Raw genomic sequence first — 20,634 nt, 5'->3', positions numbered from 1 at the left:
GGCATGCAAGAAACACATGACCATCTGTGACCAACGGCCTGAGGCGTACGTGTTCAGCCTTATGTGCCCGTAATAACTGCAACAATTGCAACAACGCTGTTTCTTTGCTACTACTTTCAAGGTCGAGCTATCTAGTCACAAAAATCTTTACTTCTACTAAAAGCTAAGGATGCAGCTTGGACGTCGCGGTTTGGCTTTGACTTTAAACATCCTAAGGTAAAAGGCAAAGTTAAATATTTCTTTATTCAAATAGGCACATAGATGGCACTTTTGATGCGTTGCTTACATACAAAATGTGTACAATATAATAGTGAGTAGTGATGGCGATAACTACATTCGTAAACTTAAAACTAAAGCTACGAGGGTTCCCAACGCACCCTGGTCTAAGCTATCAATAGCATAGCTAGGATTACTACGATTTAAAGATATTAATTTATTGACTTTTAACGGCAAGCGGCCGTCGGCTACTTTAAAGATTCGGCACGCCCTATTACACCGCGATAGACGTTTAATAATTAGTTTTTATCTGTTTTCCGTTTTTCCTTATTAATGAAATAAATTGTTATACAAGGAGGTATTGAATGATTAAATTATATACCCATTATTTTAATTTCACATAATTGCCGAAGTAGCATCTGGGTACTACAGAATATTCTAGCGGTCGAACTGTTAAGATATAAAAATAACTTACGAGTACCTCACAAAACTCCTGTTGCTAGACCTGGACCGTCTCGCATCTTCCAGAGCCTGGGTCTCAGTGCGGGCTACGGTTGGAGCAGTGACCCCGGCAAAAGCACCGAAGCTCTCCAACAAATGTCGGCGTCGCGGCGCCCTGGTTAAATAACAATATTATCATAATCATCATCGTCATCCTCTAGGTTCAAGTGTCACCAGTCAGCTTGATGTTTGGTACCTTACCTGAGGCGGAAGAATCCGTGCCGTTCCACACTGCAACGCCACAGTGCCTTTGCCGCTCGCCCCGAACGCATGTTGAAACCAAGCACCGTGTCGTAGGATTCCGACTGGAATCATTTACCAAATATTATTTTAGGTGCTTGAATGGCGACCCCGCACCGATAAACGCAGCGTTGGTCGATTTCCGAGGAAGTTGATAGATGACATTAAGCGAGTCGCTGGGAGCAGCTGGAAACAAGCGGCCCAAGACCGTGGATTTTGGAATTCCCTCCAAAAGCCCTATGCAGTGGACGTCAATCGTTAAATATGATGATGATTCTAGGTCAACCGCACTCATTTTTATAACAACAATATCGGCCTTCGAAAGTTTTCTTTAATCAGTTTCATTGATTTAGTTACTTGACCTTGGAGGGTTAAAGATCTCATGCGACAGCTCCTGGGTTAAAGTTTTAAGACTAGTGATTGCTAGACGGGTATGAGTGGAATTAAAAAGCATGCCCTTTCATTTCGCATTTACAGACAGTACATACACTACAGCTAGACACATGATTGTATCAACTTTGATATTGGTAATGATGACAGAACGACATGCATCATTAAATGATTAAGTTATTTACCTCCTTCACCTTTTACTATTATATATATATAACAGGGTTTACAGCTGTTTAAAGAACTGATTTTTCATGATTAATATAACTAACTACTTTAATCATTCAATGCTAAACTCCTTCACTTACAGGTTCACGTTTGAGCTGTATAAAGAACTGTTTCTTCTTGAAGGAGATCTTGACGATTTTGCTCCAAGAGAATGTGTTCACTCGGGTGCTGTTCTGGAATACGACGATACCGATTGACGTGACGCCAATGAATATGTCCTTTCCGTGGTAGTCCTGGCAATAAGTAACAGGGTTTTCGCTACAATAGCTGTCTTATAATTACTAACTGTTGGCTTCACTAATAATACTACACGAGGATATAAAGGTATGCGAGAGGCAGAGCCGGGGACCATAATTTTAGTAAATTTGCCTCTACAGTCTGAACGCGCTTGACGATTTATTATTAGTGTTTTTACCTACACTTGGAGGAATTGTTCCTACTAGATGGCGCTACACTCGCTATAAGACTGATATAAAAATCGAATACTAATTTCGGCATCGGCGGTTGGAAAGCCGTAGCTTAGTTGGATAAAGCGCTCAGGCCGCGGTTTGCCAGAGAGTCGCAGCTTCAAATTCTGTCGGTTCAAATGGAAGGAAAATGTATGAACGCTTCATAAGTGCCTGTGATATGTCTACATGAATAAAGAAATTTTGAATTGAATTGAATTTAATTTGGCATAGTTTATAAATATAGACTTAAGGTTTTTCGCGAGTTTCCATTACAAAATTCAATCAAATTGGTTGGTAGTTTTTGCGTGAAAGAGTCACAAACAACCATCTATCCATACAAACTTTTGTATTTATAAAATTTTAGGATTACCTTCGCGGGATGCGATTCGACACCATAACAATCCAATCTCTTCGCATGTTCTAGAAAGTTCGCCTCCGCGTCCGCGGGGGATTGCCCTCGATGTAGCTTATGCAATTCCCTTATGCGTCTCTCATCTTCAGCCGTTTGCTTGGGTATCAAACATAACTCTGATAGGTAATTCGGTTGGTGCTCCGTTGCGTTGTAGTCTCCTATTTCAGCTAGAAGAGAACAGTGGCATCGTTATCAAGTTCATCACCACAGAATTAAGAATATACAGACGCCGTGGACACGACTAGCATTCATTAAAGCATCAAAAATCACTCCACTTTAGAATAGTTTCTCGGACGAACGGCTTGTCACTTCATACCATTTAGCAGTTGACAGTAATTATTTTACCTTTAAAGTTACAAGCGTTCGCCATAAAATGGAAAAATGGGAGAAAATTTGTAAGCTAGAAACATTCCGCGGGTGTAAAGAGAGACGTGCGCGGGGCGTTTTCACGGTTCTTGGACACAATGCACTGAATACAATAATTGCTTAATGAGGATTCTTAATTCAATGTTCATAACCATAAACATCGAAAATCATTATGATTCGAACGACCGACGCTAGCGCAGAGGCTTTTTGGTCTTATAAGTAGGGTTGCCTTCACCGTTAAAGTTAGTTATAAATAATTTGCTTAAACGCAAGTTTTCTTTATTACACTACAAGTTAGTCCTTGGCTGCAATCTCACCTGTTGGTAAGTGATTATTCAGTCTAACATGTTAAGGAGTATGGCAGTTCTATATAACCCACACCGGAACGCTTAATGGCTCGGCGGCACGTCTTTGTCGGATAGGTGGTAACTAGCCTCAACCGAAACCTCCCACAAGACCAGACCAGAGAAAATTCGTTAATAATGAATTTCGAAATCTCTCCTGCCGGGAATCGAACCAGGGACTTTCAATTTAAAACAAAGCGCTCACCGCTTCGCCAGGGAGGTTGACAAACTTTCTAAAAGTTAGAGGTGAAAAGTGAAGCCCGAAAGCAAAGTTACAGTCCTTTTTTTAATACAAATAAATAAAATAAAACAAAATCACTGGGCTATCACTGCATTGGATAGAAATATAAATACACTCATACTTTATATCTCATAAAACATAGCAGAACCGTTTCCGAGGGAATAAAAAAGTTATTAAATAGTCATTACATACGTACAACATAAAATATACAGTAAGGCTTAGTTACTGTATTCACCGAATAAATATATGAGAACCCATAATTATATTTTATAATTAGAATATTATTTCCTTGTGTCCTATTTTAATTTGCAATGATAATTGTTGGCGAACGCATTATGTAACTACATGCATATTGAGTTTATTTTAAAATACCTTTTTATTAAGAACTAGCGTACCCAGCCCGCTTCGCCGGGCTAGATTTTGCTTTATTTTATTTAAACAATAAACTTACATCATTGAATTTTTAATTTAAGTCTCATAATATATAAGAATAGAATAGAATAGAATAGAATGTGTTTATTTACCAGAACAACACAAACAGACTTACATACGGAGTAACTTAAAAATTTTGTACTTAATTATTAATAGCTTAAGTCTATGATGTGTCGTGTTAATAAAAAGGTTCTGACTCAGCTTAATGTTCCGGATACTAATGTACCCACAACGCTGGTATTCGCTGATAGTCAGTACCCATTTAGTTGAGGGAAGTCCAGTTATGAAATCACATATAAAAACAAAAAAAAAATATATAAACTTTATAAAAGAAAGTAAACTTCATTATGGAAAGGAGATGAAAATTCATTTTTGTTTAAGTAGTAATGGAAAAGTATGTTAGTCAGATAATAATTTTTAGTTTTTAGTAGTTATTATTGTAAGATAGTGCCACATTAGATTTTTGAATGTTCAGTAGATAATAGCGATATAATTTTTTAAAGCAAAACTTTGATTTGACATTTCTAAAAGGCGGTGGGATGTCGTTCCAGCATTTGGTGGCTTGCCACAGGTCTGCAGCATTTCGTGGCAGTTTTAAATATCTTGATATTTAAAACTGCCGCGAAATTAAAATTAAAGCTGTATTAGCGGTATATCAGTTCAAAAATAAGAGTGGTCTGATCGTCACCAAACTTTACAGGATTACTCGCCAGGTCAATCCGGAGATTTCCTGATATACGGAGCCTATACGGAACGTACCCACACACTTTCTCTTTTATATATATATAGATATATAAAAACTTGTAATTGCAGTTTTTTTTTATGTACAGACTCTCTAAGTAAACCTGCTTCATGCAATGAGTCTGGTGCGGAGAGGAACTTGTCCAAAAGATGCTTAAGCAGATTTTTAAAATCTCCAAGGAGCAAGAAAAAGGATTCATGGAGAAATGTCCCGTAGCTAGCCCCTTTGAACCGAAAGGTGGCAATTAAAATAAATAAATATACTACGACAATACACAAATCGACATCTAGCTTCAAAGTAAGCGTAGCTTGTGTTATTGGTACTAAGATGACTTGCGGAATATGTTTATGGATAATATAGGTAAATAAATACTAAAACCCTGAGATATCCTCAATAAGTTCAAAGTTTATATAAAACGTAAACTTATAGAAAAATCCTATTAATATATTAAGGATTACTGTTTTATGGATTGTGTTGAAGATTCACGATACCTAAATTGATTAAGTAAATTAACAAATACTTTTACGAGACCTTGTATCAAACAGTTGATTATTATAATAAGGAAGTTATGTTTTAATAGTTGATAAGGTAGATATATTGGTTATTTGTATGAAAAATATAAGTTAGTTGCGAGACCTAATCTCCGATAAGTCTATTTAGAGTATATTTTATTAGTAATAAATATAGACGATTTATAGCTGTAAAATTAAACATAAGATTTATTTAAATTAAGCGGTCGATGCTTCCCCGTCACCAACCATACTGAAGCTGACCAAATTGTAAACAACCGCTTCACTCTTTATGTATCACTATCTCTGTCTACTAATATTGCTATCTCTTTTACCTGTATTTGCATCCTTGTCTCATACTCTAATAAAGATACCGATATGCGCGCGCTTCTGTGAGCATAAAACCCCGCCTCACGCGGTCAAATCACGCACTTCACTCGCTGACTCTGAAGCGAACGCATCTCCGGTAAAACGACTACACCTTGTTGTTTTATTTCACTACTGTGGATTGGACTCGTCTACGATCCTCCACAGTGCATGGTCCTTCGAGCCGGATCCAAGAAACCGGCAAACTAAGAAAAGGAGACGAGCTCAAGTCAGTGAACATTTCTGCGAAGCAAGACTGAAAGGAATCAACCTATCGCTGCGGAACGGGTTCCGCGGGCTTGGAAGATCGTTCAAGTCAGGCTGCAGACCGAAGTCAACGTACAAGAAGTCTGTCTAGCAACGGAAAAGGCATCAACCCTTCGCTGCGGGTGCATTGAGGCGAAGCTCTGCATAGCTGCCGAAGACCGCGAAGCCTGTGGGGAAGATCGTTTCTCGCGCTACAGACACAAGAAGTCCCACCTACAACGCATTGGCAAAAAGGAATCCACCATCGCTGCGGGTGCATTGAAGCGAAGCTCTGGAGTAGCTGCTGAAGACCGCGAGGCTGTTGGGAAGATCGTTTTGCCGCGCTGCAGAGAAGACCTACAAGAAGTCTTACCTTCAACATACGAAGAGGAATCCACCATCGCTGCGGGTGCATTGAGGCGAAGCTCTGCATAGCTGCCGAAGACCGCGAGGCCTGTTGGGAAGATCGCTTTGCAACGTAGAAGAGAAGACTCAAAGCGGTTTACCGCGCCTCATCTGTTCACCACCTAACGGTGTCAAACGGTGAACAGTGAGTTAACGCCTAACGGCGGGAGCAGTATACCAGACGGTACTGCCAGCTTGCCTTAACGGGCAGTAAGTCTGTAACAGTCTGATCGCGCCGGTACGGTTCGCGTGGGATAGCGCCCTCCTGGAAGGCACGCACGACGGTATCGGGCGTTCCCCCCGGTACCCGAGCGCGCGATTCTCACGCGTTACCCTCTGTCGGGCGATTCCTCACCACCCTACCTTTATTTCCATCCCTGTCAGAGTGTGTTCTTCCTTTGGGACCCTCTGCCAGGACTGATAGGGCGTTAGGGCTGTTAGGGTCAAGAAGACTGAAGACCTGCGCCAAGATGAGTACCATCGAAACGCGAAGCAAGAAGTCACAACCGAAGGAAAAGGAAGTCGGAAGCGACGAATCGGGAGATTCGTCTAGAACAGGCGAAACGTCAGGTACAGAGCGAACCACCTGTACAGAACAAACAACTAGCACCAATCAAACTACGACCACAACAGACTCAAGCAGCACAGCGAAAAACACACCACAAGACGTGCAAAGAAAAGCGACGGGATCACGGACATCGCAGAGCAAACGTGCAGAACTAGAAGCCCGTTTAGAACTCCAGCACAGAGAAAAAGAACAGGCGGACGCCGCAGCTGCACTCGCTCGTACTAAATTGGAGCTATTGCAACTAGCAGAGAACTCCGACCAAGAACCGGACGATGAAAACGACCTAGTCAACGATTGGATAGACAAAACTCCGCCGCCACAAGATACCGAATTTAACCGCAGTATGAACATCCTATCAAACCTAGTAGCAAAGGCAGTTCAACAAACCAACAGTAGTCACGAACACAGAACGGATACCGCACCAAAGAAACCACCAATATATATTAACGATCTGTACCTATTTGACGGAGATCCCATCAACTGGATACCATTCATCAGCCACTACAAGGACACGGCATCATTTTTTAGTGACATCGAAAACACCGCTCGCATCAGGAAGTCCCTCAAAGGACTTGCAAGACAAACAGTAAAATCTCTTCTATACACCAGCACGAACCCAGAAATAATATTAACAGAATTAGAAAGAAGATTCGGACAACCTTCATATATAATAAAAAGCGAAATCGCAGAACTCGACAAATTGCCCAAAATGACTGAAGACATTAAGGGCATAGGCACATTTGCTAGCGCAGTATTTAACAGCGTAAATACAATAAAACAATTAGACCGAAAGGAATATCTTTACTCTACCGATATATCAGATATAATCGTGGGAAAAATGAGCACCATAGTAAGATTTCGATGGCAAGAATACAAATGCCACCGGACAAAGGAACCCATACTCAGTGTGCTGTCTGAGTTTTTAAATATGATATCGGATCAATTTGATGAGCCCGGTTTACGTCTCAAACAGAAGGTTAAAATAGAAAATAACAAATCACGACCAATAAGAAGAGCCAGAGTTAATACGGCAAATCACGAATCAACCTACGAAAGTGACGAAGATTCAAACTACGACAGCGAGTTCGAAGAAGAAATGAGAATCGTCCTTACCGCCTCGGCAATAGAAGAATAAAGATGTCCCCTATGCGAACAATCACACGATATTATCAAATGCGACAAATTCACAAAGGAACCCACCAAAGAACGTTGGGAAATAGTCAAAAGACTAAAGATGTGTTTCAAATGTCTCAAAACGAATCACAGACACTTTCAATGCAAAACTCAACCTTGTGGCAAGGATGGTTGCATCAGAAAGCATCATGAGCTACTGCATCAAGAAAGATTAAAACCAGACTCTAATAAGATAGTTTCAGTAAATCACATAGGCACTTCAAAAGCCTACTTAAAAATAGTACCTGTAGAGCTGTGCGGACCAAATGGCACTGAGACCGTCATGGCCTTACTAGATGAGGGGTCAACAGTCACTCTGCTGGTAGACAAAGTCGCCCACCACATAGGAGCCTCCGGACCTGCAAAGAGCCTAGTTATCGAAGGCATAAGCGGTCATCAAATGAAAACGGAAGAATCAAGACATATTAAAATTCGTATCAAAGGTTTATTCTCAAGGACATATGAAGATCTTCAGGCACATACAATCGGACAACTCAACCTTATAGCACAATCCGTAAAGAAAGAAGACATAGAAGATTGCCCCCATCTTAAAGATATAGAAGATCAGCTGATATACGATGGAACGCCACCATCACTGTTAATAGGCCAAGACAACTGGCACTTAATAGTTACAAGAGACTTGAAGACTGGTAGCGCATCAAAGCCCGTGGCATCCCTAACCAGCCTAGGATGGATACTTCACGGCTTGAAGACTGAAACCTCAAAACCCGTCCTCTTCATAAATCACATTCATGAAAAAGAAACTGAAGACATAGATAAACTAATTAAAAACCATTTCAGTCTCGACTCGTTGGGAATAACAGAAAGAAAACCACTAAAAGATCCCGAACAACGAGCCATGGATATTTTAGAAAAAACAACTCATAGATTGCCCGAAGGAAGATTCGAATGCGGATTACTATGGAAATCCGACGATGAAACTATGCCACAAAATAGAAACAGTGCCTTACGCCGCCTACAAGGCATAGAAAGAAAACTAAATAAAAATGAAGACTTCAAATTAAAATATACTCACCAAATACAAAATCTAATATCCAATGGATATGCCGAACTAGCCACCACAAAACCCACCTCGCCAAGAACCTGGTACCTGCCACATTTCGCAGTAATACATCCACAAAAGGAAAAATTAAGAGTCGTGTTCGACGCCGCCGAACGCACAAATGGCAAAAGTCTAAACGATGCCTTACTATCCGGTCCTGATTTACTACAATCCCTCTTCGGCGTGCTGATAAGGTTCCGCCAAGGCCCGGTAGCCGTCGCAGCCGACATCAAGGAAATGTTTCTCAGAATCGTAATACGAGAAGAAGACAGAGACAGCTTACGATTCCTCTGGAAAGAGAACGAAACAGACGCAGAACCTAAAGAATACAGAATGAAGTCGCTAATATTCGGAGCAACGTCATCACCCTGTTCAGCTATATACGTTAAGAATCGAAATGCTCAAGACTTCCAAGAAAAATATCCCGAGGCTGTGAATGCCATTCAACGTTGTCATTATATGGACGACTATTTACAAAGCTTCCCAACAGTCGAAGAAGCAAAAAGAACAAGTAAAGAAGTGGACCTCATACACAAAAGTGGAGGTTTCGAACTAAGAGGATGGACATCGAATTATCCATCCACTATTAACACAATGGAAATCAACCATCCCGACCACATTAATTTGGGAGACCACGATAAATATGGGAAGACATTGGGCATGATATGGCAAACCAACAACGACGCATTACGATTTACTGTCAGCCTTCGCAACACGCCCGATGACGTCAATAGAGAAACGAGACCACCAACCAAACGCGAAGTCGCAAGCGCTGTCATGTCAGTATTCGACCCGCTAGGTTTAGCCACTCCAGTTTTAATACAAGGAAAAACACTTATACAGCAACTATGGCGCACCGGAATAAATTGGGACGACCACATACCCGACACGCTTAGAGACCATTGGTCAAAATGGCTCAACAACCTAGCATGTCTAAAGGATCTAAACATTCCACGATGTACAGATTCCTGTAACGAGGGGGAACTACATACCTTCGTAGACGCCAGTGAAACCATCTATGCCGCTGCAACATACTGGAAAACTACTATGAACAACCAGGTCAGCATAAAACTAATAGCAGCAAAAGCCAAGGTGGCCCCACTCAAACCTACCTCTATACCACGATTAGAATTACAAGCCGCAGTGCTTGGCTGCCGTCTAGCAAACAGCATTCACCAAGAAATGGACACCAATATTAAGAAGAAGTATTACTGGTCAGACTCTCGAACGGTATTAGCATGGATCAAATCCGACCCACGCACGTTCAAAACCTTCGTCGCACACAGACTAGCTGAAATAGAAGAACTCTCAAAAACATCAGAATGGAGATACGTACCCACTAAACAAAACGTAGCTGACGACGCAACTAGATCGGCACCCCGAAATTTCGACAGCAACCATCGATGGTTCAACGGTCCAGAATTCCTAAAACTTGACTGCAACGAATGGCCTCAAGATCACAGTGATCGCTCACTACAAGTTACGGGCGAAGAAAAAACACAGACAGTAGCCACGGCGCGTCTCGTTCAACCACCTATACCAGACGTCAGTCGTTTCTCATCATGGACACGTTACCTACGAGCCTCAGCACGCTTCATACAAAGCGTCGAAGTTTTTAAAACATTACTAAATAAACCCGACAAAGTCACCGCCACTAAACGAATCGTCAAGGATAAAGCCTGGAAACCGTATAAAAAACAGATGACTCAACAAACACCCACGAATCAAGAACCAACTATAAAAACCGTGAACAAACTAATACCATTATCAAGAAAATACATCAAGCAAGCTGAAACAATGTTGATACAACGAATTCAAAATGACAGTTTTAAGAATGAAATTCAAAACCTTAAAGATCACAAGAAGTTCGCCAAAGGATCCCGCCTAAGAAGACTCACCGCCGTTATAGAAGATGATATAATGCATCTCGAAACTCGCCTATCCGCTGCCAACAACATAGCGATTTCCTACAAAAAACCCATAATACTCGATGGAAAACACCCGATTACACGACTAATCGTGAACCATTACCATCAAGAATACAATCACGGTAATCACAACACGATTATGAACGAGATTCGACAGAAATACTATGTGATATCCCTTCGAAACACCGTCAAAAGTATAGCAAGAGAATGCCAATGGTGTAGAATACACAAAGCCGTTCCTATCACAACACCTTTGGGAGACTTACCGGTGGAACGCCTGCAACACAAACAATACCCGTTCACCTGCACTGCTGTAGATTATTTCGGACCAATAACCATAAAAATTGGCAGAAAAACAGATAAACGCTGGGTGGCTTTATATACATGCCTCACAACGCGAGCAGTTCATCTGGAGATTGCTACATCCTTGTCAGCAGATAACATGATACTCACACTGCGAAGAATGATAGCACGTCGAGGGACACCTAAAACGATGTTTAGCGACAATGGAACAAATTTCATCGGAGCAAATAAAGAAATCAAGACAGCATTTGAAAAAATGATAGATAAATCCAAAGAAAAAGGAATTCAATGGAAATTCATACCTCCAGGAGCTCCACACATGGGAGGAGCATGGGAGAGACTAGTGCGATCAGTTAAAACCGCACTAACCGCAACCCTTAATACACGACATCCTCAAGAAGAAATATTACATACATTACTTCTAGAAGCAGAACACCTCATAAATTCAAGACCTATAACAGAGGTATCCCTAGATCCAGATGACCAAGAAGGTTTAACTCCAAACCACTTTCTGATTGGAAGATCAAGCGGGCACCTTCGCATGGGAGATTTCACGGACGACGAACTCATCGGCCCCCCAACATGGAAAACATTACAACGCCTCACCGATCACTTCTGGAAACGCTGGCTCAATGAATATCTACCCACGATAACACCGCGATACAACAACAATCAAAATGGATTCATTAACCCAACCATCGGCGACATTGTAATAATAATCGATAATTCTCTTCCCCGAGGCACCTGGCCAAGAGGTGAAATCATCAAAACCTACCCCGGACCAGACGGAAAAACACGTATAGTAGACGTGCGCACTACCGCCGGAATACTAAAGCGACCGGTTTCCCGCCTAGTGAAAATCGCGCAATCTTCCTCAACATGAAGTGCTCCAGATGTTATCTTCGCACGGAGGGGAGACTGTTGAAGATTCACGATACCTAAATTGATTAAGTAAATTAACAAATACTTTTACGAGACCTTGTATCAAACAGTTGATTATTATAATAAGGAAGTTATGTTTTAATAGTTGATAAGGTAGATATATTGGTTATTTGTATGAAAAATATAAGTTAGTTGCGAGACCTAATCTCCGATAAGTCTATTTAGAGTATATTTTATTAGTAATAAATATAGACGATTTATAGCTGTAAAATTAAACATAAGATTTATTTAAATTAAGCGGTCGATGCTTCCCCGTCACCAACCATACTGAAGCTGACCAAATTGTAAACAACCGCTTCACTCTTTATGTATCACTATCTCTGTCTACTAATATTGCTATCTCTTTTACCTGTATTTGCATCCTTGTCTCATACTCTAATAAAGATACCGATATGCGCGCGCTTCTGTGAGCATAAAACCCCGCCTCACGCGGTCAAATCACGCACTTCACTCGCTGACTCTGAAGCGAACGCATCTCCGGTAAAACGACTACACCTTGTTGTTTTATTTCACTACTGTGGATTGGACTCGTCTACGATCCTCCACAGATTGTATGATAAAAAGCTTGGGTAAGAATTGCTCTTAATTAATAGCTTAATATTAATTTACTGACTGAAGACTGTGAGATCAAAAATAAACTGGCTAAGTTTGTAGTTGGCTTTTTAGACCAGGGCGCATTATTAACCCTCAAAGCTTTAGTTATACATTAACGAATGTAGTTATAAACGTCGGCTAACATTAGGGGTAACATTTAATATGTACGAACGCTTTATAAGTGCCTGTGATACACGAATAAAACATTTTTGAATTTACTTATAATATGCCTACAGATAAACACCCTGACACTGAAAATCTTTCATGTTCTTCACACAAATATTTTCCAGTTACAGCAGGGTCGCTGTCCACTGCACCAAACGGCCGACAAAAGATAGATAGGTTAGGTAGGTTCCGCCAACAAAACATCCCGAAGGATGGTAGACAGGCGATCGGTTGTAAAGCATATGCCAAAAGTATAACAAGTAGGTATGTCTTCAAGGAGCGAAAAAAAAGGAAGAGAGAACTAGAGTAATAAAAGTAAATAAAGCTGAAAAAGTTGCGAATCAGACCGATATACTTTGGGGTCCCAAGGCGCCCCGAACTGGAAAACTCAGCGTCGGTAGGCCTACTAGCAAGGCGCAGGAAGTTGCTAAAGGCAAGCGTGTTAAGACTGTTGAATGTGGAAATCCCTTTAAAATTCTATGTCCAGCAATGGCTGACCTTATGTTGAAATGATAATGACACAGAATTAGGAACGTACAGAAACCGTGTACGCGACTAATATTGAAGCATCAAAAACCACTCCGCTTTAGTAGGTATTGTTTCTCGAACAGGCGATTAGTCACTTCATTCCATTTAGCAGTTGACAGTAATTATTTTCCCTCTAATGTTCTAAATGTGAAAAAGTTTGTGAGCTAGCGATATTGCGCGGGTGTAAAGTCAGCAGTCGTGCGCGGGGTTTATCACTGTTTTTGGACACAGTGCACTTCATGCAATAACGGCTGAACAAGGGTTCTGTATGTTTTTAATTCTATGGATGATGATGAATTCAAATTCATAATTTAACACAGAAAACAAATAATCATTTTTGGAGAGACTTAAGATGCTATTAGATCTGCTCTATAGGCCAATAAATAAAATGAACAATTTTGATGAATTATTTGAATGATATGGATAAAACGATTTATAGAAAAACTTTATCTACAAAATATCCCACAAAAAAAAGCGAGTTTGTGGACTAGTTTTATATAATTGTATGATTAAGAAAATAATATAACGTTATTAACATTACTGTAGTGTTGTCACTTTCCGTACTGTCAATTGATGTGCGACAAAACACTGCGTTAATATTTTGAAGTTACGCCACGTTTATTAATAACGGGGTAGAAGTTTTACTACTCACACGTTTTACATTTCCGAATGTGTATATGTTTATAGTAATACTGACCTTGTACAGTAAAAGATGCAAGTAACAAAGCCGTATTCTTCGGAGCTGACATTCTACCATCCAATAACAGTTTCCTCAGTTGCAAACATAGAAGGTATCTCGTAAACTCCTCGGCAAGGCGGCAAGGTTCGGGTGGATAGAAACGCACTGCTAACCAGAATTGTGCGTTAACGCCAACTTGCTTCTTAACTGATTTCCCACTGTCAAGCCAACGCTGAAAAACAAAGTTACTCATCATCATCATCAGAGCACGAATCTCCAATCAGAATGAATAAAGGCCGTAGTACACAACACTGGCCACAAGTGCAGATCACACACACACACCTGCTCCTCCTCCTTTGAGAACCTTTTTGACGAACTCCCTGACGCAACGGTGAGCGTTGTGAATTTAAGTAGGAGGTCCCGAGTTCGATTCCCGGTTGGGAATTTATGATTTTTGAATTTTCTCTGGGCTGGTCTTGTAAGAGCCGAGGCCGTGGCTAGTTACTGAAAAATACGTGCCGCTAAGCGATTTAGTGTTCCGGTGCGATGTCGCGTAAAACCGATTAGGGGTATGGGTAAACTGCCATATTCCATACTCCCTAATAATAGGTTAGCCCTATCTTAGACTAGCATCATCACTTACCACCAGGTGAGATTTCAGTCAAGGGCTAACTTGTAGTGGAATAAAAAAAAAACTTTAGAAAACATATGGAGAACTCTAAGACGCTCAGGTTCCCTCACGATTTCTTCTTTCACCGTTAAAGTATTATTAATTTGCTAAAATTAAAAACGCACATAAACCGGTTATGTTCACCCGAAAATTTATTATTGGATCCGAATATGTCAACAACTCACTCGCATTATCAATTTTATTAATTTAAAATGCATGTCCTAAATTTTCGGAACCGACAGGAATTGTACCTGCGACTCTGGCAATCGCGGCCTGAACGCTTTATCCACTAAGCTACTCCTCTCCTAACACTGATGCCGAAATTAGTCTTTAACATAAATCTTATAGCGAATGTATCTCACTCACATTACGAAAAAGTTTCACCAAAAAATTAAACAATAAACACAATGAGCAAAATAAAAAAAAGAATAATAAAAATTGTATCTCCCAAATGACGTGTGCACACATTGATGACTGATTTCTGTTTAAAACTCGTTCGGTGTTCAAACTAAGTATCTAATTAAAAACGGCCATATTATTAAAAAAAAAATTCGTAGAATATGAGTCAGTAAGGACGATAATGTGACAAATTGCACATTATAGCATGACATCCTAATCCTAAAGTTTCATTTCACGGTTCAAGTGTTGTATGACTCACACTCATTTACATAATCTTACGTTTATTATTGGTACTTTATTTTTTTATAATATACGCGGCTTATCATTGATATTGTACTGATAACAGGTGTATTGTCTTTAAGTACTTTGTTAATCCAAGTGCAATGAAATCTCGTTACAAATGCATTTAACAAAATATTAAGTATAAAGGTGGAACCACACTTTGTTATATGCTATCCGTTACGTGGCTTAATCGCCAGCGAATCATCATCCGCAGCCTATTCAGGCCTATTTTATTAGACAGATTTGTAGAGCATAGACCAACCACGCTGATCCAATGCGGGGTAGTGGGCTTTAACGACTGTTAACACGAGTAAGTGAAAATTACCGAGATCAACGTCTTAACGTGCTCTCCGAGGCACGGGGGTTGACACGGGTGTTTTCACTGAAAATTCCTTAACAATACCCTATAATTGTTGGCCCAATATAGGATTCGAACCCAGTACCCCGTGATCCGGAGTTAATCATGCCAAAAGACTAACGAGGCAGTTACGTAGAAGTGTGTAGGCGTTATTCTCCACCCTCTGCGACACATGTTTTCCTACCGTAGAGAATAGGGCGCTAAATTGGAAATGATTATTAATAGGCTAAAAAAGCATAATGTTAATATCGAATACGGGTATACGACGACGACGACGACGGTTTTTCGACACACAACATAGGAGATAAATCCGACGACGACATAAACTGCACACTTCAACAACTAATTTCTACTTTACCATCAAATCACTTGCAGCAATGTAGTTACGGCATATAGTACTGTCATGATTCGCAAATATCACACTTATGAATGATCGAATATAGTATTATTGTACACCACAAAAGTGTGTAGTACATACAGAAGGAAAGCAATCGAAAGACAACGTATGCAATTGGAGGCCTTATCGCTCTTCATAGCGATCTTCTTCTAGGTAACCAATGGCGTAAAAAAAAAGTGTGTGTACTTAACACACTTTTTTTACGCCATTGGTTGCACGCGTTAGAAGTTATACTTCTTTGACAGATAAAAATCATTTCAAAAATTTTATCTTTCGCCTCATTCTACGTTTGTAGAAAAAACTACACTAGAAATAAGGTATCGGACAAACAAGTTTGATTTAAAATTAAATTTGAGATTTTTGTACAATTGAATCAATTGAAACACCAAACTTTGAGAATTGAAATTGTACACTGTAAAACCTTTTTTTGTAAATCAAAAATTTTTACTATGACTTAAGGAGCTATAGCTAACTTAAGGATGTTGGTTTTTTGTGACGGTGTGCGCGCGCATCGTAAAAATTAACTCTCACCATTTTTTCCTACCGCCCCAAAAGAAGTATAACTTCAAAAACCATAACTACAGAAAATAGTTAGGTTGTGTATATATATACAGTATACAAATATATCAGTATACAAATTGTTATTAAGCATATTCGGCATACCGACACTTAATGTAGAACATGTGGATGTTTGTTGTTTCCTCACATAACATATATTTTTGCAAACAGCGCATAACGCAGTGTTGTTCTGCCTTTACCTGTTGACGACCTAGGTACCTGACTGGCGCGGTGGTAGGCGCAGCGGTCTTATAAATGATAGATCTCGGGTTAGATTCCCGGCGGAGAAAATTTTAACATTATTTACTACTAATTTATAACTTCTTAATTTACTCTGGTCTGTTGTGGTAGGTGGCTTAGCCGTGGATTCAGACAAAGTCGTGCCATCAAGCGCGATATGGTACGATCCTGCGAAGAAACTAATTAGGGATATTGGTTTAAAATAACTGCAATGTTCCTAATAGGTTAGCCAATTCTTATTTATCACCTTAGACTACATAATAACTCTTTTTAATTAAAATACTAAAATAAAAATAACATAGGTATATTATATGCTGTTGTCCGCAACTTTTTCAGCGTTGTTTCGGTTTTTCATCCCATATCATCCAGGGTGCAATCTATCCCTCAGCGTAGGAAAACATCGTGAGAAAACCTGCATGCCTGAGGGTTCCCATAAAGTTCTCAAACGGGTGTGGATTCTACCAATCCGCACCGGGCCAGTGTGTTTGACTTCAGCCTTATACCCTTCTCATTGTGGGAGGAGACCCATGCTCTGTAGTAGGCCAGTTTTAGGTTTATATGATGATGATGGTGAGGTTATTTTATTTGTTTCGGAGGTGGGAGTTATCACTTGAACTCAGTTTCAACTTATACATTCATCATTGTGCATATGAATGATAAAAATGATATTGTTCAAAAAATTATTTTCATTTAATTTCAATCATAATGAAATTGAGCAGATTTAAAGTTTGCATCCTGTGGACATAGGAATCAATTATAAAAACGGACAAAGAAACGGGCCACAATCTTGTTTCATAATTCAGGAAAATTGTTTAAAATGTGTTTATTTAATGGTGAAGGAAATAATGTGTCATTAATTGTTACTTTCCGGTTATCTTTGAGTAATATACATTATAAGGTTTACGAACAACATAAGCATGTTTATAATAATAAAAGTTAGTATTTTTTCATTACTTAATTTTCTTTTTATTTATATATTTTATTTTTCTTCATGGTTCACTTTCACCTTCATGCTTTAATAAAAGAACAACGAGCTAGACATTTCCATTGAACATTTCAAAAGGCTTTATAAAGCGGCAGAAAGTTTATACTTATTGTTTTTATAAATAAATATGTAAGTAAATTACCGTAATCTCAGTGTTAGTAGAATTTGGAGGAGAACCATTTTCTGTGAATTGCAATCCAAAATAATCTTTCTCAATCAACTCTAGGTGTTGAAACACAAGTTCTAAGAGGCCACTTCCTTTAGCTTTTTTCTGAAACAATATAATTTTATATTATTGTAATATCCAATTGTGAGACTAGAACTAAACTTGTATTTATCAGATTAAGATTATCAGTTCAGTTTGAAACAGTTTATATTGGTTGTCATTGGCTAATTTAACAAATGTACTCTTGCAACTGCCTGTCTAGTGGTTAGCATGTTCAATGACGGATCATGTCCTGGGTTTGAATGGAGATTTTGGTTGTGAAAATCCTCCACTACCGTGTCTCCAAATGTACCCAATAGAGGACTTGTAAAAACTCTCCACTTCCTTGTCTTCAACAGTACCCAATAGAGGACTTGTAAAAATCCTCCACTACAGTGTACCCCAAAGTACCCAATAGAGGACTTTTAAAAATTCTCCACTACTGTGTCTCTAACAGTACTTAATAAAGAATTTGTAAAAATCTTCCACTACCATTAGGGACATCCAACAATACCAATATGTAGACAAGTACCTGGTAATAATTGAGATTCTTTGTGAACACTATTGTTCCTCTATGTAAATCTCTAAAATTAGCACTGGCACTGTGCTGTAAGTATAGTGTTAAATATATATAGAGTGTTTATTAATTATTACATTGCTAATACAAAGCATCATGTTGTTTTTCAATTTTCACGGTGCTACTTTAACATAACACAACAAAGAATTTCAGCAACATTTATGTTTAGCAACGTAACATAGTGGAGAGAACACCGTAAATAATTGTACCACAGCTAATTAATGTACCACAGCTAACTAAAGTATCCATTCATAAGATATTGAGGTAGAAGAAGAAGAATAAGATAGAGGCAAGCAGAGCTTTAACTAACACACTCTATTACAGGTTTATAAAGTCATCAAGATTAGATAATTAGCTAGGTTTTAGAGCCCTGGGAAACTTAAAACCCATAAAGAGGGCAAAGCTTTCCCTGTGGTTATTATCAGCTATAACAATCCTAAACAAAAATACTGCATGTTGGTGGGACCAATAACATTGATTTATCTCGAAAATTAAGCCTGTCATTCACGAACCATAATAAATATAGAATAGACAGCTAAATTTCTTCAAATATGAAATCATGAACTCACCTCGATCTGAAACGAGTGCTGGGTTTCGTCCAAAAACACGATCGTGACATTGAAGATGTTAAGCTTCCTTTCGCGAGCCAGTTCCGATGCGCGTACATTGTATGTACCGCTGGAACTGCTAAACGCTCGACGAGAGACACTCTCGATCATTGCATTGACTTATTATTGGATTAATTAACGGGATAAATTCCCTACAGACCTACGTTAATTTCACAAATGAATTAATCAATTATACATCGCACCGTAACCTCTAACCTTGTGAATCATGCACTATGGGAATATTGTTTAGGTATTCCTGTACGTATATGTTTGAAGAGCTAATCCAAACTCAAATAAGAATTAACACTACATTTTTACATGTTCAATATTATTGTCGGAAATTTCGTTTCAAGCGCACTTGATTATTGTCTTGTGAAGATCGTTTTGTGAAGTAATATTTGTTTTATTATTGTATGTGATACTATTGGTTATGTTGAGTAAAGTATTTAGAAATCTACGGAATTAAAATAGAAAACGAGAAATACACTTCCCCTGACGTACTATCGCGTCGCCATATTGAAATTTGACAATGACATTGACGTTTTTACTTTAGCGTTCAGTAACTGATGAGAGATGATAGTTTATTATATTCATTATATTCAAAATTAACTTTTCATTAGTTTCGCCGATCAATCTCCTTCGTGCTTTCTTCATCTACAAGACATTGGCGTGCCTTGTGCCTAGTTGGCACAGACCAAAGCCATAAACAAGAATTGAATTGAATATTCATTATGATGTCACCAAAGTTGTAGCCATTATTCCTGCTACAAAATTTGACTTCAAATTTTAAGTTTTAGAAAGTCTAAAACAATAATTTCTAAATCGGTTGGTTTTTTAGTTATTTTTTTAAATCATAAACCTTTAAAGCCATATTGAATTTGAGAAGGCATTTCAAAGGAGCACATAACTTATTTATTTATTAACTTATAGGACTAAACTATAGTAGCTCCTTCATCTGAGGAAAGGGGGCTCCAACTAGTATTAAACAACTTTAGGGGGCAAAACACTAAATACCTAACTATTCCGGTGTTTATTCTTTATTGTTACCACACACATCGTTACAAGTTTATAGTTGTTGTGGCCCTTTGAGTGACGTTCCTGCTGTACTGAACGATTGAGCCGAACAAAGTTAACAAATAGACAAACACACTTCCGCAATTATAACATAACTAACTAATTAGCCATGGGCGTACAGGGCTTCATCCGCGGCTGTTTTGTGAAATTTTTTAAGAGGGCTCTATAATCGATACTGCAGTTAAGGGAGTTGAAATTTCCGGGGGGGACAGCTGCCCACCCACCTGGGTACGCTCATGAAACCAGTCGGTGCC

The 20,634-nt window shown here is 39.1% G+C and overlaps 1 protein-coding gene across 2 annotated transcripts in view; it reads right to left on the bottom strand.

Annotated features, from left to right (window-relative positions):
• LOC120628661 (tyrosine-protein phosphatase non-receptor type 4) overlaps nt 1-19,806 on the bottom strand; it is a 30,646-nt gene extending 10,840 nt beyond the window's left edge. The window contains exons 1-7 of one of the 2 annotated variants that reach the window (XM_039897209.1): nt 19,268-19,806; nt 18,059-18,187; nt 14,046-14,259; nt 2,392-2,600; nt 1,653-1,805; nt 919-1,022; nt 692-832 (exon numbers count right to left, since the gene is read on the bottom strand). In XM_039897209.1, coding sequence (XP_039753143.1) covers nt 692-832; nt 919-1,022; nt 1,653-1,805; nt 2,392-2,600; nt 14,046-14,259; nt 18,059-18,187; nt 19,268-19,417 — 1,100 coding nt within the window. In that variant the 5' untranslated portion in view covers nt 19,418-19,806. The remainder of the gene's footprint in view (nt 1-691; nt 833-918; nt 1,023-1,652; nt 1,806-2,391; nt 2,601-14,045; nt 14,260-18,058; nt 18,188-19,267) is intronic. The other variant, XM_039897211.1, reaches the window with a different exon arrangement.
• Nucleotides 19,807-20,634: the final 828 nt, after the last annotated feature.

Source organism: Pararge aegeria, chromosome 13, assembly GCF_905163445.1.
Source record: "Pararge aegeria chromosome 13, ilParAegt1.1, whole genome shotgun sequence".
Classification (NCBI taxonomy): Eukaryota; Metazoa; Arthropoda; class Insecta; order Lepidoptera; family Nymphalidae; genus Pararge; species Pararge aegeria.
The sequence above is the reverse complement of the archived record's forward strand: the minus strand, read 5'-3'. Positions and strand labels throughout refer to the sequence as shown.